General features: G+C 37.6%; 1 protein-coding gene across 1 annotated transcript in view; it reads right to left on the reverse strand.

The window, feature by feature from the left end:
• The window catches only part of LOC126327663 (esterase FE4-like), a 139,963-nt gene that overhangs the window by 52,874 nt on the left and 61,439 nt on the right, over window positions 1-25,650 (reverse strand). The window contains exon 6 of the mRNA XM_049995906.1: window positions 939-1,138. Coding sequence (XP_049851863.1) covers window positions 939-1,138 — 200 coding nt within the window. The remainder of the gene's footprint in view (window positions 1-938; window positions 1,139-25,650) is intronic.

A 25,650-nucleotide genomic window follows, 5' to 3' on the forward strand; every position in this document is an offset into this window, starting at 1 on the left:
CTATTAACTTCCATATTCAGGGATGCTGCAACGGCCTTGTGATCACTGATTCCCTGTTCTGCACTTACAGAGTCGAAAAGTTCGGGTCTGTTTGTTAGCACTAGGTCCAAGTTGTTATCTCCAAAAGTCGGTTCTCTGGTACTGGCAGAAGTAAAGCTGTGAGGATAGGTCGTGAGTCATGCTTGGGCAGCTCAGTTAGTAGAGCACTTGCCCGCAAAAGGCAAAGGTCCCGAGTTCGAGTCTTGGTCCAGAACACAGTTTTAATCTGCCAGGAAGATTCATATGAGCGTACACTCCACTGCAGAGTGAAAATCTCATTCTGGAAACATCCCCCAGGCTGTGGATAAGCCATGTCTCCACAATGTCCTTTCTTTAAGGAGTGCTAGTTCTGCAAGGTTCACAGGAGAGCTTCTGTAAAGTTTGGAAGGTAGGAGACGAGGTACTGGCAGACGTAAAGCTGTGAGGAGGAGTGTGAGTCATGCTTGGGTAGCTCAGTTATTGGAGCACTTTCCGCAAAAGGCAAAGGTCCCGAGTTCGAGTCTCGGTCCGGCACACAATTTTAATCTGCCTGGAAGTTTCATGTCACTAGTTTAATTGCTCTTGTGTATATTACTACACAATTATAACAAATACTGCTGTTAACATGTACAAATTTAAGTTTATACTCTAGCTTGGGATGCCTGAACCACAATAACAATCTGAATAAACCAGCTGACTAAAAACAAATGAAATCAATTGATTTATAAGGTAGAGCACCCATGGTGTTCAGGGAAATAAAGCTGAGGAACTGCAGTGGAAATTACTCCAGCTCATTATTGTTATAACTGACATATGTTCTATACTCTGAAAATAAATAGAGATTAAAAGCAAACTCCTCTCCATGGATTTAGAGTGGAGTAGATCTTAAGTATAGGAGAAAAGAGATCTGGTGTCATTACCTCTTCAGAGACACCCACAGACTTGTATTTTACCAGTTCTTCTGCTTCAACATTCATCAGAAAATTCATTAGATCTGAAGTGTTATTTGCTTCATATCCCAAATATGAAACATAACGGAATGTTCGATCTGTAATATTTTTTTTAAATGCCCAAGGATTGATTGCACATCCACTTTGTGATATAGCTTGTTTGAAGAGGCCTGTGAACAAACAACACTTTCTATGAAGAACAAACTATAGACTCCTTTTGAAGAAATACTGAAACTGCAGTTGTTAGTAATTGTGAACTTTACTATAATGTTATGTACCTTTACATTTATATTTGTATGAGTTATGTTTTTGCCCTGGAATATGTTCTTGCTTTAGTATTCACTCCAGCAACAATATTATCATTATTTACCCTTGCTCTTTTTGATAAAATTCTGATAGACTCATATGGCTCATTTTCTCTGAATACTATTGTCACATTTTTATGCAGCCCAACTGAGATTTTTACAGTATACAGTAAATAATTATTAATGTACACGACCTCTCCTGAATTCCTTGTAACACTGCTTTACTATCATTTAGAGTACCAGTATTTTTGGCAGCTTCTCAGTGTTATGCAACTCTTCAAACTTAGTCTCCCAGAGATGCTGACAGTAGAAAACAATCAGAATTCTGAATTTTTGCTACTTCTTCTCCATCACTGTGATATATATTTACTCAATTACTCTGACTGATCTCATACAAAATCCTTTTAACACAAATTGACTGTCAAGAAATGTTTACAGAAAAAAAATCATTACTTATGAGTATATCTTGATTTAGCAACTTACATGTTATATAAACTACTATAAGGTTTTTTCTTCCACAGTAACACTAAATCTTATTTATATTTACAATATGATCAAAGTGTATGCAAATCTTAGGATGCAACTCCATTAGTTTTGTGTCCTGAAAGATAAAAACACTTTTTTCCACAAGAACCTAATTTCACAACTCCCACCTCCTCTCTCTCATCTATTTCAGGAAGGACATTTCTCAGTAGTGTCACTGTCATGAATGATGAATTATTACAAGGGTGAGAGCTGAACTGCATCTATGGAGGACAGCTCAACCAACTGAGTAAGTTTTATTACTTCAGAATAAATTAAATTTCCTTCTAACTACTCATTAGGAATTCAGCTTCTCACATTACTTAAAAATAGGCCAATTCTTTGTCATACGAGGCAACAGAACTTTTCATAGGTAAGTTAGAAATTTTTCCAATAAGGGCTGGAAGTGAAAAGTTTTCTGTGTGGTACCCTTACCATCTATAAATGAGTAAACATGTTGTTTTCTAACATTATTTTAAAGTTTATGCACATTAAACAATGTATCCTTGCATCATGTACTGTTATCAATATGATATTATATGTTAACACATATTTGTGCTGTATTATTATTTGTTTGAAGTCCCCCTTGGGTGGCATGCAGTGGTTAGAGTTTGCCACTAGATGCCTTCACGTCACAAGTATGGCACCTAGCTTCCAACTCCAAATGAACTGAACCTCCATTTCCCATTTGCCTATCCTTTTTATATACACTTAAATTTGTCCCCTAAAATCTCACTGCTATCAATTTTGGGTTTCAACCAGATTTATGTACCTAGTATTATGTGAGCTTCACTGATTGTCATGAGTGCTTTAAAGTCTGGCATTTTGTTGCAAATGCTCTGGCAGTACACCATTAGAATTTTAATACTCTCACCTGTGGGAGGCATTTCTTTCAATTTTACATGGATAGTTCTGGGTTTCCTACAGCTATCATTATCTGGATTGGAAGAAGAGCCACCTCATCTGAGAAAAAAAAAGCCGTGTGGTGTGTATCCCACAAACAATCAGCTACCTGAGTTACAGCCTCTGAAGTGTAGTGTACACTTGACCCATTTAGGGGGACCACACAGTCTCAAACCTGTTGCACAAGTCGAGGAAGTCCCAGCCTAGCTTGTCACAGAACTTTTGAAGTTTCTGGTTCAGTCCTTCCACTTGACCCAGAACCAAACTGCTGCGACCAGTTCTGGGGACAATGGTGAAAATTATGAGCTCTGTTGAAACTCCATGCACAAGGCTTGTTCTCTCAAACTTCTATGCCAGTCACTGGAATGACCCATGAATGACTTCAGTGCTGAGATGACAGGTATCATTTCTTCTAAAATGTGCCACAATCTGCAGTTAGTTGCATCCTGTTCATTCAATGGCTGTTGGAATAGCATCTTCAACATGTTGAAAGAGGCCTCCAGGAATACACATACCTGCACCTGGTGTCCTTTCCTGTCTCTTGCTCCCATTTCCCTAAGAGGTACGATCATTTGCAGTACGTTTGAACTGACAGTGATTAATAAACCACTACCATTTTGCATTTGCCTCCTTCTGTCATTGGATAAAACATGCTTCCTCAAAACAAGTAAAGAAAGTCCCACTGGCTCAGTTTCAGTTTCGATGAAAGGTATCACCTCAAACTTCCTGTACAAGATACCTATATCTACCACTGACATGCCATTCACAGTCAAGAGGATGAGTTATGACATATTCTGTACTTTCTACAAAAGAGATAGGATCCATGGGAGAGGATAGCTTGAGGTACCTCTGGTACAGGTATCAAAGGTACACAACTCTCAGGAGCTCTTCCAACACACCAATCCACATCAGCTACCAATTGTTTGACAGTAGTCAGGGTGATTTCCAACTTCTTACAAAAGTCAGCTAACTCATTATGGCTGGTGCAATGTATTATATGGCAGTGAACAACTATCTTTAAATTAAGCCCACTGAGTATCTTTTAATCTTTTGAGCTAAAAAGCTGCTAATTCAGTATAAGCACTGAAGCAAATACACAAAACGATATTTCTATTAATGCGACACAAAAACCTCTGGTAAAAACTAACAGTTTCCTAAAACATTTTGATGTTAATTAAATGTGTTAACAAACTTGAAAACAGAGTTAATTTATGATAAATGCAGATAATATGTAGGGGCTACTCCTCTAACTATATGTAACAATATATGTTAACTAAAAATCTGCTACAGTAACTAAATCACAAAGGCCGATTTGCTACAAATTTTTGAAGATTATGCAAAGAGAAATTCTCAAAAACACACATTTATTTGCATCAATATAAAATGAGGTTCAGAGGGGATGTTTTCTTTGGAAGAACTATGAACTAAAAACACAAATTTGTTATGAAATTAATTACATAACCAAAAAGCTCGTACCGGTAGCTTATGAAAATATAGTTTTGTAAGCATCCAAAAATACTCAAAATAACCTGTTTCTCACATAATTCTACAACGAAATTAGAGAATGATTGTTTTGAACAAGGGTAGGTCTACTGTTCTCAAGAATTTTAAAAGAGCACAATTAAGTTTAAGCCTACAATTAATGGTAATGGTATGAGTTTATCGCGGCACTCACGAATGTTTGAAATTTCACAATATACTAGCATCACAGTACAAACTGGTACTGATACAATCAGTGAAATATTATGCAAAAAAGACATGAACAGTAAAATATGTAAATCTAGAATTTTAAATCAGTAGTTGATCTTGACATGCAGTCTCACACAAAGAAAATTCCCAGGTTGACTTTTATTTATAAACAAAAGTTTGTATTGCAAGTGTTTTTCACTTATCTGATTCTGTACACAGTTCCACACTGGCATGCCAAAGAAGAACACGTAAGTGTGAGTTTATCTTGATCAAAATTGCTAAAATGCACAACTGTATCATACAGGAATGGTAGAGAAACTATTGTAATGAGAGGATATTTGGCAAAAGAACTGGCCTACGTATGTATTTGACTTAAATTTCATTAAGCATATGTGGAATCCATTGGGCAGACATTGTTCAGCATGTCCACATGCGTCAGTGACATCTGGCAGTAGTCAACTGTGCTGGTGGAGTAATGGAATGCCCTACCACAATAATAGCTTACCAACCCTGTGGTTAGTATGGGAGCATATTGCAGAGCATGCACTACCACATGTGTGATCACATCCTGCTGAGAACCATGTCCCAACAGTTGTAATGTAAAGAGGCCATCATGTTTCATGATTACTTGAGGATAATTATTGTCTTTGAATAAAAGTGTCATTTTTGTTTGTCTTATTGTGTATTTTTGTGTATTTTTCAGTTATCTCCTGGACTGTAGCAATTCTTTCAGTGTTTTTTCCAAGTTCTATCAAGCTACTTAGCAATAATACATCATCCAAATGTTACTTTCATCCTTAAGTTGTGTCATCAGTAAACATTACAGTTTTTGAAGAGCCCTCCAATGTCTCAGATACATCATTTATGTAGACCAATAACACAATAGGGCCAGGCACTGAACTTTGTTGCACAAAATACTGAATACTTTTGCAGCATGAATTTAATCTTATTCCTGTGTTGTTGTTGTTGTTGTTGTTGTTGTTGTTGTGGTCTTCAGTCCTGAGACTGGTTTGATGCAGCTCTCCATGCTACTCTATCCTGTGCAAGTTTCTTCATTTCCCAGTACCTACTGCAACATACTCCTCCTGAATCTGTCTAGTGTATTCATCTCTTGGTCTCCCTCTACGATTTTTACCCTTCACGCTTCCCTCCAATATTAAATTGGTGATCCCTTGATGTCTCAGAATATGCCCTACCAACCGATCCCTTCTTATTGTCAAGTTGTGCCACAAACTCCTCTTCTGCCCAATTCTATTCAATACCTCCTCACTAATTATGTGATCTACCCATCTAATCTTCAGCATTCTTCTGTAACACCACATTTTGAAAGCTTATATTCTCTTCTTGTCTAAACTATTTATTGTCCATGTTTCACTTCCATACAAGGCTACACTCCATACAAATACTTTCAGAAACAACTTCCTTACACTTCAATCTATACTCAATGCTAACAAATTTCTCTTCTTCAGAAACGCTTTCCTTGCCATTGCCAGCCTACATTTTATATCCTCTCTACATTGACCATCATCAGTTATTTTGCTCCCCAAATAGCAAAACTCCTTTACTACTTTAAGTGTCTCATTTCATAATATAATTCCCACAGCATCACTCGATTTAATTCGACTACATTCCATTATTCTCATTTTGCTTTTGTTGATGTTCATCTTATATCCTCATTTCAAGACACTGTCCATTCCATTCAACTGCTCTTCCAGGTCAATTGCTGTCTCTGACAGAATTACAATGTCATAGGCAAACCTAAAAGTTTTTATTTCTTCTCCGTGGATTTTAATTCCTACTCCAAATTTTTCTTTTCTTTCCTTTACTGCTTGCTCACTATACAGATTGAATAACAATGGGAGAGGCTACAAATCTGTCTCACTCCCTTCCCAACCATTGCTTCCCTTTCATGCTCCTCGACTCTTATAATAGCTATTTGGTTTTTGTACAAATTGTAAATAGCCTTTCACTCCCTGTATTTTACCCCTGCCACCTTCAAAATTTTAAAGAGAGTATTCCAGTCAACACTGTCAAAAGCTTCTTTCTAAGTCCAGAAATGCTAGAAATGTAGGTTTGCCTTTCCTTTATCTAGCTTCTAAGGTAAGTTGTAGGGTCAGTATTGCCTCATGTGTTCCAACATTTCTAAGGAATGCAAAGTGATCTTCCCTGAGGTCGGCTTCTACCAGTTTTCCATTCGTCTGTAATGAATTTGTGTTAGTATTTTGCATGGTGACTTATTAAACTGATAGTTCAGTAATTTTCACATCTGTCAACACCTGCTTTCTTCGGGATTGGAATTATTATATTCTTCTTGAAGTCTGAGGGTATTTCGCCTGTTTCATAGATCTTGCTCACCAGATGGTAGAGTTTTGTCAGGACTGGTTCTCCCAAGGCCGTCAGTAGTTCCAATGGAATGTTGTCTACTCCCGGGTCCTTGTTTTGACTTAGGTCTTTCAGTGCTCTGTCACACTCTTCTTGCAGTATCATATCTCCTATTTCATCTTCATCTACATTCTCTTCCATCTCTAATATTGTCCTCAAGAACATCGCCCTTGTATAGTCCCCCCTCCATATATTCCTTCCACCTTTCTGCTTTCCCTTCTTTACTCAGAACTGGGTTTCCATCTGAGCTCTTGATATTCATGCAAGTGCTTCTCTTTTCTCCATAGGTCTCTTAAATTTTCCTGTAAGCAGTATCTATTTTACCACTAATTATCTGCTCCTCTACATCCTTACATTTGTCCTCTAGCCATGCCTGCTTAGCCATTTTGCACTACCTGTCGATTTCTTTTTTTGAGACATTTGTATTCCTTTTTGCCTGCTTCATTAACTGCATTTTTATATTTTCTCCTTTCATCAATTAAATTCAATATCTCTTCTGTTACCCAAGGATTTCTATTAGCCCTCGTACTTTTACCTACTTGACACTCTGCTACCTTCAATATTTCATCTCTCAAAGCTATCCATTCTTCTTCTACTGTATTTCTTTCGACCATTCTTGTCAATTGTTACCTAATTCTCTCCCTGAAGCTCTCTACAACCTCTATTTCTTTCAGTTTATCCAGGTCCCATCTTCTCAAATTCCCACCTTTTTGCAGTTTCTTCAGTTTTAATCTACAGTTCATAATCAATAGATTGTGGTCAGAGTCCACATCTGCCCCTCGAAATGCCTTAAAATTTAAAACCTGGTTCCTAAATCTCTGTCTTATGATTATATAATCTATTTGAGACCTTTCAGTATCTCCAGGCTTCTTCCATGTATACAACCTCCTTTTACGATTCTTGAACCAAATGTTAGCTATGATTAAGTTATGCTCTGTGCAAAATTCTACAAGGTGGCTTCCTCTTTCATTCCTTAATCCCATTCCATATTCACCTACTATGTTTCCTTCTCTTCCTCTTCCTACTATCGAGTTCCAGTCACTCATGACAATCAAATTCCTGTGTATCATTTGTCAATAGGACCTTTTGTTTTCTATCGTTGAGATATAATTCCATCCATGGAAGGGGAAGACACTTAATGCTGTATAATTTTAGTTTCCCTAACAGAATTTTATTATCTAGGGAACAAATGGTCTTGACAAAGACGCAGAAAATACTAACAGAGTGATTTTATCGTTTAGTTCAAGCAGAATTGATTTTGTGAGATCGTATATTGTCTTCTCAATACAGATCCTTTACAAAAGCTAAACTGAGGTGTTGTTAAGAACTTATTCTCAGAAAGATAGTTCAATATTCTGTCATAAGCTATTTCCTCAAACACTTTTGAGAACACAGTAAGGAGGGACAATTGGTCTATAATTATAGGCCAGTTGCTTATCTCAGCTTTTGTATATCATTGTTACTACTGCATACTTCACTCCTTCAGGAATTAAACCTTCTCTCCAGGTGTATGGTGCTACAGAGTCAGCACAAAATATTTTACTTTGACTGAGATACTATCATAGCCAGAGCAGTTACTACTTTTTAATGACCTAATGATTTTGGTGATCTCTCTAACAGATGAATTGGAGAAACTGATGTCTGTTGGTGGTGAATGCATTGCCAGTCTAAGTAATTCTGGACAATTTTTCCCTCATTTTTTCTGTTACTGTTAGGATGAATTCATTGAATTTAGTAGCCAATGATTAAGTTTGATACCCTCTGTCTCCCTGAAGCTGTCATCTCAGAGTTCAGTATAATTTGCTTTGCTGAGTTTCTTCATCTTTTGCCTAATAATTCTCCATACTGACTTTGCCTTATTCTAGGAATTTGACTTGCTTTGGAATTTTATTTATTTATTTTTGTGGTACATAGTTTTCACTTTCTTCAAGACAAGCTGAAGAATTTTACAAGATTGTTTGTAGTGCATGTCTAAGTCTTGATTGGAGCTCAATCTTTGTATTAAATAATGCCATCTCTTCCAAAACCAATATATTTTGAAATAAAAAATGCCCTTGACTGTTGTAAAGAATTTGTAATGTTGAAAGAATATTTTAAGAAATAATGGAGTGGGTTCCTGTTGTCATGTCCTAGTTCATGAACCAAGGGCAATGTATGAGTGGCCAAGTAAGTGGTCCTGACAGTCGGGATACCAGTTACTTTGGAATAAGGCTGGCCATCTCAGACATATTCTGAGTCATGGTCACCTTTGTGCTCAGACGGCAAAGACTACCAAACCCACTGGTTAGTCCCTCAACCATTAGGGGTAAAACTCAATGGGACCTGGGGCAAGTAAGGCTAGCAACCTGCTTCTCTAGTACTTTAAATATTATGCTGGCAACAATCAGAGTAAAATGCCTTGAACCTTTGGAGGTGATGGAGTCCCGCCTCTAATTAACAAACCAGGGACTCCTAAGATACGACTCGGCAAACTCAGTGATGTAGTTGTTAGAGTAAAGGACAAGGACAGTGTTCTGCTCATGGGTGATTTTAATGCCAGGATTGGAAATCGAACAGAAGGGTATGAAAAGGTTATGGGTAAATTTGGAGAGGATATGGAGACTAACAGGAATGGGAAACAACTCTTGGATTTCTATGCCAGTATGGGCTTAGTAATCACAAACTCCTTTTTTAAACATAAGAACATTCACCGGTATACTTGGGAAGGCAGGGGAACCAGATCTGTCATTGACTATATAATAGCAGATCAGGAATTCAGGAAGGCTGTAAAGGACACACATGTATTCAGGGGATTCTTTGATGACACTGATCGCTATTTAATGTGCAGTGTAATTGGTATTATGAGGCCGGATGTGCAGGAGGTCAGGTCCATATGTAGGAGGATAAGAGTGAAGAAACTTCAGGATAAGGAAACCAGGCACAAGTACATAACAGATATCTCAGAAAGGTACCAGTTAGTTGAATGTAGTCAATTACAATCATTGGAAAAGGTACAGGGACACAGTACTAGAAGTGGCCAAAGAAGGTCTTGGAACAGGAGTGTGTAAAGGTAGGATGAAGCAAATAGCTTGGTGGAATGACACAGTCAAGGCAACCTAGAACTCAGGTAGACAGAGAAAGTTATGTTGAAGAAAGAAACAAAGCCAAATAGATAACTGCAGCATCCAAGAAGAAATCTTGGTACAACTTAGGAAACACGTTGGAGACTTTGGGTCAAGCTGCTGGAAAACCATTCTGGAGTGTAATTAGCAGTCTTTGAAGGGGTGATAAGAAGGAAATGACAAGAGTTTTGGACAGGCCAGGAAAACTGCTGGTGAATCCTGTTGATGCCTTGGCTAGATGGAGGGAATATTTTTAAGAGTTGCTCAGTGTAGGTGAAAATATGATCAGTAATGTTTCAGATTTTGATGTACAATGGGATAGGAATCTTGATGGAAATAGGATCACATTTGAGGAAGTGGAGAAAATGGTCAATAGATTGCAGTGCAATAAAGCAGCTGGTGTGGATGAAATTAAGTTGGAACTCATCAAATACAGTGGAATGTCAGGTCTTAAATGGCTACACAGGATAATCGAAATGGCATGGGTGTCAGGACAGGTTCCATCAGACTGGATGAAAGCAGTAATCACACCAATCTTTAAACATGGAAACAGAAAATATCCCTTTAATCAGCATTGTTGGTAAAATCTTCTCAGGTATTGTTGAAGGGAAAGTTAGAGTATTAATTGAGAACAAATTGGATGAAAATCAGTGTGGGTTTAGGCCTCTTAGAGGTTGTCAGGACCTGATCTTTAGCTTACAGCAAATAATGGAGAAGTGTTACGAGTGGAATAGGAAATTGTATCTATGATTTATAGATCTAGAAAAGGCATATGACTGGGTTCCTAGGAGGAAGTTATTGTCTGTTCTGTGAGATTATGGAATAGGAGGCAAACTTTTGCAAGCAATTAAAGGTCTTTACATGGATAGTCAGGCAGCAGTTAGAGTTGACGGAAAATTGAGTTCATGGTTCAGAGTAGTTTCAGGGGTAAGACATCTACATCTACATCTACATCTACATTTATACTCCACAAGCCACCCAACAGTGTATGGCAGAGGGCACTTTATGTGTCAATGTCATTACCTCCCTTTTCTGTTCCAGTCGCATATGGTTCACGGGAAGAACGACTGTCTGAAAGCCTCTGTGTGCACTCGAATCTCTTTAATTTTACATTCGTGATCTCCTAGTGAGATATAAGTAGGGGGAAGCAATATATTCGATACCTCATCCAGAAACGCACCCTCTCGAAACCTGGCAAGCAAGCTACACCACGATGCAGAGCGCCTCTCTTGCAGAGTCTGCCACTTGAGTTTGCTAAACATCTCCGTAACACTATCATAGTTACCAAATAACCCTGTGATGAAACGCGCGGCTCTTCTTTGGATCTTCTCTATCTCCTCTGTCAACCTGATCTGGTAGGGATCCCACACTGATGAGCAATACTCAAGTATAGGTCAAACGAGTGTTTTGTAAGCCACCTCCTTTATTAATAGACTACATTTTCTTAGGATTCTCCCAATGAATCTCAACCTGGTACCCGCCTTACCAACAATTAATTTTATATGATCATTCAACTTCAAATCATTCCGCATGCATACTCCCTGATATTTTACAGAAGTAACTGCTACCAGTTTTGTTCCACTATCATATAATCATACAATAAAGGATCTTTCTTTCTATGTATTCACAATACATTACATTTGTCTATGTTAAGGGTCAGTTGCCACTCCCTGCACCAAGTGCCTATCCGCTGCAGATCTTCCTGCATTTCGCTACAATTTTCTAATGCTGCAACTTCTCTGTATGCTACAGCATCATCCGCGAAAAGCCACATGGAACTTCCAACACTATCTACTAGGTCATTTATATATATTGTGAAAAGCAATGATCCTATAACACTCTCCTGTGGCATGCCAGAGGTTACTTTAACATCTGTCGACGTCTCTCAGTTGATAACAACATGCTGTGTTCTGTTTGCTAAAAACTCTTCAATCCAGCCACACAGCTGGTCTGATATTCCGTAGGCTCTTACTTTTTTTATCAGGCGACAGTGTGGAACTGTATTAAACACCTTCCGGAAGTCAAGGAAAATAGCATCTACCTGGGAGCCTGTATCTAATATTTTCTGGGTCTCACGATCGCTGTTTCCGGAATCCATGTTGATCCCTACAGAGTAGATTCTGGGTTTCCAAAATCAACATGATACTTGAGCAAAAAACATGTTCTAAAATTCTACAACAGATCGACATCAGAGATATAGGTCTAAGTTTTGTTCATCTGCTCGACAACCCTTCTTGAAGACTGTGACTACCTGTGCTCTTTTCTAATCATTTGGAACGTTCCATTCCTCTAGAGACTTGCAGTACACAGCTGTTAGAAGGGGGCAACCTGTCTCCACTGTTGTTGATATTATTTTTGGATCATATGTTGAAAACAATAGACTGACTGGGTGAGATTAAGATATGTGAACACAAAATAAGCAGCCTTGCATATGTGGATGACTTAGTTGTGATGGCAGACTCGATTGAAAGTTTGCAAAGTAATATTTTAGAGCTAGAGCAGAAATGTAGGGACTATGGTATGAAAAAAACGAAAGTAATGTCAGTGGGAAAGAGATAGAAATGGACTGAGTGCCAAATAGGAGGAACAAAGTTAGAACAGGTGGACAGTTTCAATTACTTAGGATGCATATTCTCACAGGATGGCAACATAGTGAAAGAACTGGAAGCAAGGTGTAGCAAAGCTAATGCAGTGAGTGCTCAGCTACGATCTACTTTCTTCTGCAAGAAGAAAGTCAGTACCAAGACTAAGTTAACTGTGCACCATTCAATCTTTTGACCAACTTTGTTGGATGGGAGCAAAAGCTGGGTGGATTCAAGTTACCTTATCAATAAGGTTGAGGTTACAGATATGAAAGTAGCTAGGATGTTTGAAGCTACTAGTAGATGGGAACAATGACAGGATGGTGTCCACAATGAGGAAATCAAAGAAAAACTGGGAATGACTCTATAGATGTAGCAGTCAGGGTGAACAGGCTTAGATGGTGGGGTCATGTTATATGCATGGGAGAAGCAAGGTTACCCAACAGACTCAGCAGTAGAGGCTAGGATGAGTCAGGGTAGACCAAGGAGGAGGTACCTGGATTCAGTTAAGAATGATTTTGAAGTAATAGGTTTAACATCAGAAGAGGCACCAATGTTAGCACTGAATAGGGGATCATGGAGGAATTTTATAAGGGGGACTATGCTCCAGACTGAAAACTGAAAGGCATAATCAGTTTTAAATGATGATGATGATGATGATAATAATTAAATTTCCAATCTACTTTGAGTCCTTGGTAAATTTCTTCACATTTTTCAACCTGTAAATTCCCTTTGAATAGCGTGACTAAGTCAGCATTTGCTAGTCTGTGCAAAATTTAATTTTCCTGTCTCAGTTACACTTCGTTCATGTAAATGCTTTAATTTGATCACCATGGTCACATAAATTATATATTATGGGGCTCACATCTATTTCATTAAAGACAGTTGGATTTACACATAAAATATCAATCACTGTTATTCTTGTTGGAAATGTTAGAGTGGAGGTCAAACTAAAGTTGGCCATAAGGAGCTTATGTAAGTAGAACATTTCATATATGTACAGATCTTTATACCCAGTTATTTGTATGACTTGTGCAGTAGATATATCACTTTGCTAAAGTGATACATCACTAAACATCTGCTTAGCAATCAAATGATTATTAGGACAGCTGAAAGCATTTTATTAGTTAATAGATTAGAAATACAATCTGTTCATAGGTTTTAGTGTTTCTTTGTGCATGTGAACAATGGATACAGATGACCATTGTGCATCTTCAAGATGGAACTGTGAAATTACAATTTACCATGAATTACAGTACCTCCTGGGCATGGCATTTGTTCCTTGCTGTGACCTCTTAGTTTGGAGAAGCAGAGTGTGCTACTAAGTAAAGGTGCACCATGACACTGCTGATGATGTCACAGTGGACAAAAGACATATAAAGAGGTCTGCCAAAAACTGTTTATTCTGTAACTGTATCTTGAGCTGTCAACTTGCAACTTGCAACATTGTTCTGGGGGAATCCTTAATAAGAAAAGTTATTGTATTTGAGAGCAAGAATATATTTGACATTAATTGGAGAACTGTTGTAACCATGTATGAAATTGCATAGTATGCTGAACTCCATACTTTTAGCAACTGTTGCAGAATGTGGAGAAGGAGTCTGAGCTTTTTAGTATTAATGGTCATGAAGAAATAGAAAGGTTACCTAAGCAATATCCCATAATTATAGATGTCAAGAAAATTAGTTATCTACAGTGGCTGAAATCATTACATTCTGGTGTACTAGTAAAAGGAGCCAGAACAAAAAATGATGCTGGAAGTGACTTGGGGAACAATAATAATAATAATAAGTGTGCAAGCACTTACAAGCACTACGGAAAAGAAATTTAAGAATAAACAGTTTATCAATAAATACTTTAAATTAATCAGTAATATAAGTTGCAAGACTGATGCTCAGTCACTGCTGAGGATCATGACTGTATTCATTGAGTCCTCAGTGACTAAGCAGCTGCTTGATATTGAACAACCTGTGACCACCTGACCTCATCAAGTTGCAATGATGTGGTCCCAGTTAATGTCACAACAGGTCAAGCTGCTCAGCTGAGCTCAGTGAGATGCACTGAAACCAAATTAACTCCTTTTTTGTGATGATTTTTTTTTTGGGGGGGGGGGGGGGGGGGGGAGGAATTAGTTGTGAGATTATTGTTGTTTCCATTGCATGCCTGTAGTGATGAGAGTCATGAACGGGACTTAAAAGATTTATTTAATGGACACTCAGTCCATTAGGTTTGGAAAGGCTCTCTTGCAGAGACAAAGGAACAGACAATCTTCAGGCTTAAGAATAGGCTAGAAATCATGAGCACCAGTTTAAAAGATAAAACAGATGAGCAGTTCCAGAGGCTTGAAGAACATATTACAGATTCTCACAAAGAAAAACTAGAAATAAATAATAGAATACCTGATTTACAATCAGCCATTTTAACTTTGACATGGGAGCTACATTCTGAAATTAATTAGTGATGCAACTTACTGAGGAATGACATTAAGGAATAGCTCAGAGACATTAATACAGATTTAAAGGAGAATTTACTGAAGTACATAAAAAAATTTGATTATATCATCTAGTAAATGTTTTAGACCAAAATAAAAGTTCCAATGAAACTAAAATCGCAGACTGTACTCTCACAACATTGGAGGAGCTATTCAGTCAGTGAATTAACTGAACAAAAATTTCAGGAGAACATCGAATTATCTGTCAGTACAACTCATTTCTCTGCTGACACAGGCAAGACAGGTGCAGAATTCCAAAAGCTGTAGGATGAATTAGCTAAAATGAAAGGTGAGTTTAATAGGGAGAATCACAAAGAAAACTGTGGGTTCCCTATAGAATTACTAGGTCATTTTGCACCAAACACTGGGAAACAATGTACATTTTGGGGCAGGACCCAAGCTTCAGGACATAGCAGCAGAACAACAGGACCTAATATAGAAAAGAAAATTATGAATGGTTATTTGAAGAAGAGGGAAAAAATTTTATGAAGAAGGAAGTAAAACTGATGGTAGCAGATGACATTTTTGGGCAAATATTTACATTCTGGTAGTGAAATATTAATATCACAAGAATTGCTATCAGTAATGAGGAAAAAGTATGTGTGTTCTATACTACTGTTGACTGGATTATTTGTTGTTGGTGGTATTACCAGTAATAAAGAGAAACAAATTATAGTAGACAAAATATTACTGAATTTCAACTGGAAAAGAGTTTATAGGAAAGAGATAATAAGGTATCTAGTTTATCTTTTGAAAATTGTTTACTATCAGTTAAAAAGAAAAAAATTCATTATGTATTTCCATTTAGTAGCTTCTAGTTATGTTATTTCAGTAGATAAACCAGAAAAAGCAAAAGAAGAGTTATCTGAAAACATCAGATCAAAATCACAACAATCAAAAATGTTATCAAAAGGACAGAAAATGTAATTAGGAAATGTTTTAGGAAGATATAAATATGTATTTTAGGTTAAACTGGAACTAATTAAAAGGTTTAAGACAAGGACAACAAGCCTTTCTTCTGTATAGCTCTGACTAGTCAAATTTCAGTGAAAGAAAAAATACAAAATAGGATCGATAACACCATAACTGAATGTAATCTTAGAGTCTATATAATCCATTGTTACTTATTAAGAATTTGCAATAGATGTATGGTTAATTGTTGCTTCACATAGATTGAATACACACATAAAAATGGAACAGAATAGACTCTTGGGTGTAAAAGTGTGTTACTAGACTTTGAGGAAGCTGAATTCTTTAGTTTATTGCATTTAACAATAGGATTGCTGAGTACCATTACACCGATTAGTAAAACAACTAATGTAGATGAACTACATCTACATCAGTACTCCTCAAGCCCCCTGGTGGTGTGTGATGGAGGGTAATTCTGGTACCACTAACTGATGCCCCTTTCCCTGTACCACTTACACATGGTCCAGTCAACAACAAAATATTGGGCAGAAAATTTGGGTAGTCATTTTTGCACAGTACTACAAAGGACTGTCCTGAACAACACACTAAAAATTAAAAATCCTGACTTACAGAGTGTGAGCACTGAAATGGAGTAAGGGGAGGTGATTAAAGATTATGTTTTATGTTTTTCTCAAATAACTTGAAAACTGCAACTTCTGTAAAAAAATGTTTCCCAGTACAATATTAAACTACATTAAATACAAAAAAGGTCCTGTTCATTTTTTCTCTAGGACTAATAGTCTCTGCATTGCGATGGATGAAAAAAATAACATGGATTATTAAAAGTACTGTTTTAATGGTATAAAATTAAATAAACTGGGTTAAAATTTAATATTAGGTGTGTGTACCACATATAAGTGCAGTAGAGCCATATTACTGGATAACATGCATTCTGTGGGTGTAACAGGGAGAAGGATGTGATGCATGGGGTAGAAATGTGAGGGAAGTTAGGTCGCCGGACTGTAGTCATGCAGTTTCCTCCTTCATAGGTTTGCAAATTGAAGACCGAGTAGGTGATTCCTTGTTCTATGTACCCCACTATGTTAAAATAAGCAGCTACTCTGTGTCTCATGAAGTTATACCAACCCTCCACAGCACCCCTGATGAATAACTGGTGATGCAGTGTGCAGAAACACCTGTTTATTTTCCACAACATTCATTAACACTCCATGGAATCCATTTAGGAGTTTCTAATAACACTTACAAATACTTATGAACAGAATCTATACAAATCTCTGCTCATTGCTCTACACTATTAGAGGGGAAATCAATTGTTAGTCACCCTGTATGGCAGCTGTTGTGATCTTCCAGGAAATGCAACTTCACCCACTATGAGCACTGCTTGATTTTTCCATTTCCAGGTAGCATGTCCTGACCACTTCTCTTATGTGAATGAAAATAATTGTAGTGATCTCACATTTATGAAGTGGAGTTAATTTCAGTTTATTATATAAGAAGTCTTTGCTGGAATTAAGTGGCCTTTTATTTAAAATATGTTTCTGCAAACAATGGCTAAGAAGTGTGATGTTGTCTGTGACCTATGTAGTGTTGGTGCTAAATGATGGGATTGGTAAATGTGCTGCTCTTTATTTTTGTAGCATATTGTAAAGGCATGTAATTGTGTTGCAGTCACTTGGTGATGAATTAATGAATGATCGTAAGGTTGCTCTACAACCTCTGTCTCTTTCAGTTTATCCAGGTCCCATCTTCTCAAATTCCCACCTTTTTGCAGTTTCTTCAGTTTTAATTTACAGTTCATAACCAATAGATTGTGGTCAGAGTCCACATCTGCCCCTGGAAATGTCTTACAATTTAAAACCTGGTTCCTAAATCTCTGTCTTACCATTATATAATCTACCTGAAACCTGTCAGTATCTCCAGGCTTCTTCCATGTATACAGCCTTCTTTTATGATTCTTGAACCAAGTGTTACCTATGATTAAGTTGTCCTCTGTGCAAAATTCTACCAGGCTGCTTCGTCTTTCATTTCTTTGCCCCAGTCCATATTCACCTACTACATTTCCTTCTCTCCCTTTTCCTACTACCAAAATCCAGTCACCCATGACTATTAACTTTTCATCTCCCTTCACTATCTGAATAATTTCTTTTATTTCATCATACAATTCTTCATCATCTGCAGAGCTAGTTGGCATATAAACTTGTACTACTGTAGTAGATGTGGGCTTCGTATCTATCTTGGCCACAATAATGCATTCACTATGCTGTTTGTAGTAGCTTACCCACACTCCTATGTTTTTATTCGTTATTAAACCTACTCCTGCATTACCCCTATTTGATTTTGTATTTGTAACTCTGTATTTGCCTGTCTAAAAGTCTTTTTCTCCTGCCAGTGAACTTCACTAATTCCCACTATATCTAACTTTAACCTATCCATTTCCCTTTTTAAATTTTCTAACCTACCTGCCTGATTAAGGGATCTGACTATCCACACTCCAATCCGTAGAATGCCAGTTTTATTTCTCCTGATGACAATGTCCTCCTGAGTAGTCTCCACCCGGAGATCTGAATGTGGGACTATTTTACCTACAGAATACTTTACCCAAGAGGATGCCATCATCATTTATCCATACAGTAAAGCTGCATGCCCTCGGGAAAAATTACGGCTGTAGTTTCCCCTTGTTTTCAGCTGTTCGCAGTACCAGCACAGCAAGGCCATTTTGGTTAGTGTCACAAGGCCAGATCAGTCAATCATCCAGACTGTTGCCCCTGCAGCTACTGAAAATGCTGCTGCCTCTCTTCAGGAACCACACATTTGTCTGGCCTCTCAACAGATACCCCTCCATTGTGGTTGCGGCTATAATGAAGACATTTCATTGTTCATTGCTTTGTACCACTTCTCAGAGTCTCTGGATGTCATAAGCTCCCTGAAAGTTTTTGGTTCATCGATCACTACTGCATAAACACATATTTTTGGAAACGAACTGGAGGGAAAAAAAGTCCATCACAGTTTCTTAGATTTACTTGTAACTGAGCAACCTTCTCAGTGCATAGAGTCCTTGGTCTTCAATTTTGAACAGGTTGTTGAACTTAATTTCTTTCTGCATACCTCAGGAAGTTGTACTCATGTATAATGTTGTTGGGCCTGAGCTCTGTAGGATATCCTGTGGTGTTGTCATTGAAGACCATGTCGCATGAAACAGTTATCTTCTTTGCTATGAGATTGTAAAGCCTGTGACTGTTATTGTAAGCACTGTAACTAACCCTTACCATCTTCTTAGATTTACTTTGAAATTGGGTGTTCTGCATCAAATCTCCTTTTATGCTTTAATGATATTTTCTTTCTGAATCATTTCTCATAAGGCACATCTTGGCAATTAGGCTCATATGGAGAGTGATTTAATGTATAGACTGCCATGTTGACAGTTTCTGCCCAAAGTTTATCTGGAGGACTGAAGTTGAGAAACATTATGTGAGCACTTTCCATTACAGATATTATTTCACATTCAGATTTACCATTCTGCTGTAGTGTATATGGTGAACTGGTTTCATAGATGACACAAATCTTTTTGAAATTATTGTAAAGTTGATCATCAAGAAACTCTGTCCCATTATCAGCCCTAATAAATTAAAACTTATGCCTTGACTTTCTTTCCACTAAGTGTTGAAACTCTAAGAATATAGAAACAACATCACTTTTGATCTTGAGAAAATATACAAGCCTATATGAAGTACAGTCATCTTGAAAAACAACAAAATAGATTGCTCCATCTAAAGATGAGCATGACATCTTTCCACATACATCAACTTGAATAAATTCTCCTGGAGCACAGGCGCAAGTCTGAAAACTTGATCTAAATTCATTTCTAAGCAGTTTATCATGCTGACATTGTTCACAGAAGAACTTACTTAAAGCATCTGATTTTATTTCTGAAATCAAACCATAGTCAGTCATTTTCTTTAAATTTTTAAAATTTATGGGTCCCAACCTCTTGCATCATAACACAGTTAAATCACAATTTGCTCGTTCCACATTTTCTGTGCGAAATAACATTGTTTAATATTGATTTTCAACTCTTACACCACTTACCATGACCTCTCATTATATACATTAATCCTATGATTGTTAAATGTGACTTCTAAACATTTACTTCATACTACTCCCACTGAAAAAAGATTTTTTTTAAAACTAGGAACAATTATGTATCCTACAATGTATGAGGTTCCTATATGACATTAACTAGTACATTTAACTTATGTGATCCAATACCTTTGGCATAGACAGTTGAATTATCTCCTATCTGAACACTTCATTTCATTTCATTTACTGAATATTTAAAAACCTGCTGCCTGATATTTTAAAAAGCAGGTTGTACATCATACAATTTTACATGTAATAGTTCATTGTTCCACATTACTACCTAAATTTGTTTTGAGCAATAAACCAAGGGAAATAAAAATCAGTGAAGAAAAGTAAGTTAGTTGTTGGAAAGAGAGTGTTAAAATAATAAATATCAGTAACTTAGAAGACAAAAATTGAAAGATAGGGAAGTGATGGCCTGTAAATTTTTCTGTTAAAACAAACTTTAACATATAAATTATGGTTACTGCTGCTAGTCCAGGTGGGAGGGCATCAGCAGAAAAATCCAGCCTATTACACCTGAAGTAGCATGCAAAATTATGTCTCCTTATATTATTAAAAGAAATACATCACGAGTGACGCTGTGTGTACTTGTTTCTACTGTCTAAGAATCATTACTAAGTACTGCTTCTCTTAAGTGCTTATGTAAGGCATACCCACTGCACTATTTGCTTTATTATACCTAGATGTAGTTTTTACATTTTGTGTATGTGCTGTTATGTTATATGTTTGTGTAACCAGTGTCATAGGTAGGAGGGCAGCCTTGGAACTTAAACATCTAGCCTTGTCTCCCTGTGTGGCATATTCCTCAAATATATTTATAGTCTCATTTGCTTATATTAGTCATTTTACATTACATTATTTTAGATACATGACACAATCATGTGACAAGTCCGTTTTTCTTATAATTATCTTTTTTATCTATTTTAGGTCTTATACTCCTTATTTTATGAGCCTTCATCTGCTCCTGTTGCTGTGTTAGCATAATTTTATGTGTCATGTCTGTGGCTGTGTCCAAGTGTGTGTCCTGCTAAAGGTTGTGTTGCCATGTTTGTTGTGTGCCTGTTCAAGATCTGCTGTATGGATTTTCTTTTCTATAAACATCACCCAGTATTCTTGACACCTTACCAGCAATGCCTAGATCGCACCATTGGTCTGGATCTCATAACATTTCTTTGATTTTACTGTATTCTGTTATAGGTCTTACATGTGTGAGGCTGTTGCAACATAATGCCACATGTTCAGGAGACCAATACATGTCACGTGTGCATGTAGCACTCTGGCTGGCTAAGGTCCACATGGTTCAAACTTGCTGGACATGGGCAATGGCAGTCAAAACATGAATCTGCCACAGCCTGAATATGCATGCTTCATCCTCAGTCTTTCCCATATAGTTAGGGAGAAGGAGAAATGTGACAACCTCTGTCAGTTGTCACCCACTCCCATTGCTATGTATCATGGGGCCAGCTGTTTAAGTGATTCTGGGGCATTTAAGTGATAATGTATTCTGTTATAAGCCTTACATGCGTGAGGCTGTTGCAACATATTCAGAAGACACTTACATGCCACGTGTGCATGTAGTACTCTGGCTAAGGTCCACATGGTTCATATGTGCTGGATATGGGCCATGGCCAGTCAAAAAGTGAAACTGCCACAGCCTGAATCTGCACACTTCATCCTCAGTCATTCCCAGATATTGAAGTAGAAGGAGAAACATGACAGCCTCTGTCAGTTGTCTCCCACTCCCATTGCCATGTATCAAGGGGCCAGCTGTTTAAGTGACACTTGTCTACAAAGTTTTCTCTGTTTTAAACCTTGTCATGTTTTCCTCTTTACCCCATATTCTACTGCTCTGTGGCAGATAGTGATGTCAATGGGGCAAGACCCCAGAACCACACACAAGGCTTTCACTGATGTGGTGCCAAAGGCATCTGACATTCTGAGCAGTATGCTCCTCTGGCGTTAACTCGCTGTGTGTCTATAGGTCAGCAGACTCAGGCAGTGCACCCACACACTTGCTACAAATCATACTGTGGCTTCCAAGGCAGCTGTGTGACACCTATGTAGTGTCCTTAAAGGTAGCCTGTATAGTGTGGTGTTTAGCCTTCAGTCTTGTGCATCACTTTTTTCACCTTGTCAATCACCAGCCTGGTCTGCACATTGAAAATAAGTTGTTGATCAATATGTATTCCTAAATACCATTTTACTTGTTTCCTCTTTATGTTAATGTTGTGCAGTTTAACAATTGGGTTCCATTTCAATGCCTTTTTGTTTGAAACTACCCTGAATTTGTTTTGGCTTCACCAATTATTTGTACTAATGGGAAGTTTTGTAGTTTTATTCTTGTCCTTGTGAGTTTCTGAAAAAAAATTAATAAGTCATCTATATAAATATCTACCCATTTACACTGACATCCACAGCCATGTTTCTTAGAAGTGTCCCAAAATACTGGTCCACAGATTGAGCTTTTTGAGCATCCTTTTGGTATTTTCTTGACTGTTTTCTGGTGCCCTGCTCCCCACTCTGAAGTCTAGTAGGCTGTTATATTGGGCAGTTGCTAGTTACAATCTCCCTCAACCTTGTGAACAATGCAGGACACCAAAGTTTATCAAAAGCACCTGCAATACTGATTAAAATTGCAACTTCATATTCATCATTTGTTGTGTGTATTATTTCTAATGTCTGCATTGTCTATTGATCTTTTTACCCTAAAATAGTATTGGTGTTGACTTAGGCCAAAGAGCTGACTGCATGATTGTAGTTGATCATGAAGGAGCTGCTCCTGTACCTTAGTCAACATCTTTAGGAGGCAGACTGGCCTGTGTGTTTTGGGGTCAGTTGGGGCTGTGTCCTCTGAACAAGAACTTTGAACTTGCTTGGTGGTTTAATCATTGAAAACCATTCCCTTTTGTGAGACCATATGTTTTGATGTAATGCTATCAGCAAGCCACACATTTACACAATTAGTAACCAAAATATTCCTCATTTCTGCACTCATTGCTTGATGTTCAGATTCTTGACTTTCTCTTCACAACTTCATCAGTCTTTTCTTACACTCAGCCTTATAATGACATTTCTTATGACAATAATAGCACTCAGTACTCTTCTTATTCATAGAACTTTTGCTTGAATTGCTTTGCAAACATTGACCCTGACTTTATCTTTTTTTATTACTATTAACAGCAGTGAAATCAGTTGGTGTTTCTTCAGTTTGTGACAAATGGTACTCTTATTTCAATAACCTTGATGTTAAATTATCAAAAGTCTTCCTGCCTTCATCACATGTGTCTCAAACTGTAACACAGGAACCATATTTTCCAGAAAGTTGACCTAAAACTTTGAAAATCTTGTCTGTATCTCCAACAGGTTCACCAACATCTGCAAGAGACTGTACTAATGCTTCAATTTTATTTATATGTTAAGCTGTAGTATTACAAAGTGGCATCATAGTTAAAGAACTGTTGTTTCAATGCTACTTTATTTATTGCAGAATGATGCTCATGAATTATCTTAAGCCAATTCCACTGTGCACATGATATGACAGTTTGCAGCTGATCATTCCATACCAGATGAAATAAAGTGCATTGTTTTTGCATTAAGTTTATTCCAAAAGTTCTGTGTACCTGTATCTTCAACTGACCTTACTTTACTTATGCCAATGGCATCTATCAATTTCTCAGTTGAAAAGATAATTTTCATTTGACATTTTTATAACTGAAAATTACTTTCATCGAATTTTTTGATTCTGGAAAACTTTGTTCATTCCATCTTTTGCCTTTTCACTTTCCAAGCAAAACTCTCAGCATAGCTGAACATGCTTTGGAGACTTCATTGACAGGAAGAAAATAAAATGTTATCCCAGTACTTAACACTTTTTTCTCAGCCCATAACCAGTTGGACAGGCTGTACTTAAATTATAACAGTATATAATGAATGAGATTTATTTTTTAGATAAAAATAAAGACACTCAATCACAAGATAGACATAATTTCTTTGGAAAAAATGCAAATGTATTCAATGGAATGAAAGACTGTGTGCTGGCCAGAATCGGCAAAAATAATAAAACATGACACACAAAGACATTATACTTGCACGCGGACATGCAAAAGTAATCATAACAACAAGCTATTCCATGCAGCACTTCAAAACCTCCTACACAGTGCATACAAACTGCCAAAAACTTAAAGCTGATTTTTGCAGCTGTGTGTCATAGCAGGCCTCCCCACAGATGAAGTGTATTGCAAATGGTACTTTCACCATCGGTGAGAGATAGTAACTCAAACCTATTAGCAAGGGGGATGAGTGAAGAACCTAGAGTTCTTCCTTGTCCCTGTGGTTGGTACACCATCTATCTGAACAGTAGGCATACAATATTGAATCATCTTTGCCAGTTCTATTCAATTCCAAAATCTGTTAGTCTATGAGATACAAGTTACCTTTAAGAACTGAACCTACAAAACCCAAGAAAGTGATTTGTGTTATAATGAAAAAAAAAAACCTGGCATAAAATTTATTGTTTCCTTGAAGCAATATTTTGCTTCTCCAGTTATTGGCAAGGTTATGCTCACTGGCAGATTTATTTAACAGTGTTGAAAATACATTGCTTGACAAGTGCTAATGAACAACTGGCACTTGCTAAGGAACCACTGTCAATTGCTACAGAACAACCAACAATTGCTAAGAAACACCTAACCAATGACAGTAACAGGGAATGCAGAGGGTGGGCTGTGTTACCTGCAACGAAGCTTGTGCATGAATTTGACAGTATGGTGTTTGACTAAGGTTATTGTGAAGCCAATGAGTGTGACATTCCATGCAAATTGGCAAACTGTTTGCAATACGTCATTTGAGTGCTTCCAATTGTGGGTGAGCAGTTGGATAACTCAAAAACAGAATGAGAAGTACCCTTTGCCATTCGTTTCACATTGACTGACAGAGTGAAGATGTAGTTGTAAGAGTAGAAGTGAAGTGACACACACACACACACACACACACACACACACACACACACACACACACACACACACACACACACACACAAGCAACCTTCCTGGATGTTGATCTTCACCTCAGAGATGGCTACACGAGTACCTCCATCCATATCAAACTTATTAAACAACCAGCAATACCTCCACTTCGACAGCTGCCACCCATTCAATACCAAGAAGTCCCTTCCATACAGCCCAGCCACCTATGATCATCATATCTGCAGTGACAAGCAGTCCCTCACAAAATATACCGATTGTCTCACTGAAGCCTTCACTAACCATAATTATCCTCCCAGCCTTGTACAGAAACAAATCTCCCGTGCCTTTTCTTTTGAGTCTCCCACCACATCCCAAAGTCCCACAGTTTGGCCACAGAGGAGCATTCCCCACGTAACTCAGTACCATCCGGGACTGGAGCAACTGAATTACGTTCTCTGCTAGGGTTTCAATTACCTCTCGTCATGCCTGAAATGAGAAATGTCCTGCCCACTATCCTTCCCACCCCTCTTACCATGGTATTTCGCTGTCCACCGAACCTACACAATATACTGTTCATCCTTACGCAACCCCCAATCCCCTACCTCATTGCTCACACCCCTGTAATAGACCTAGATGCAAGACCTGTCCCATACATCCTCCTACAACCATCTAC

Source organism: Schistocerca gregaria, chromosome 2 (genome assembly GCF_023897955.1).
Source record: "Schistocerca gregaria isolate iqSchGreg1 chromosome 2, iqSchGreg1.2, whole genome shotgun sequence".
NCBI lineage: Eukaryota > Metazoa > Arthropoda > Insecta > Orthoptera > Acrididae > Schistocerca > Schistocerca gregaria.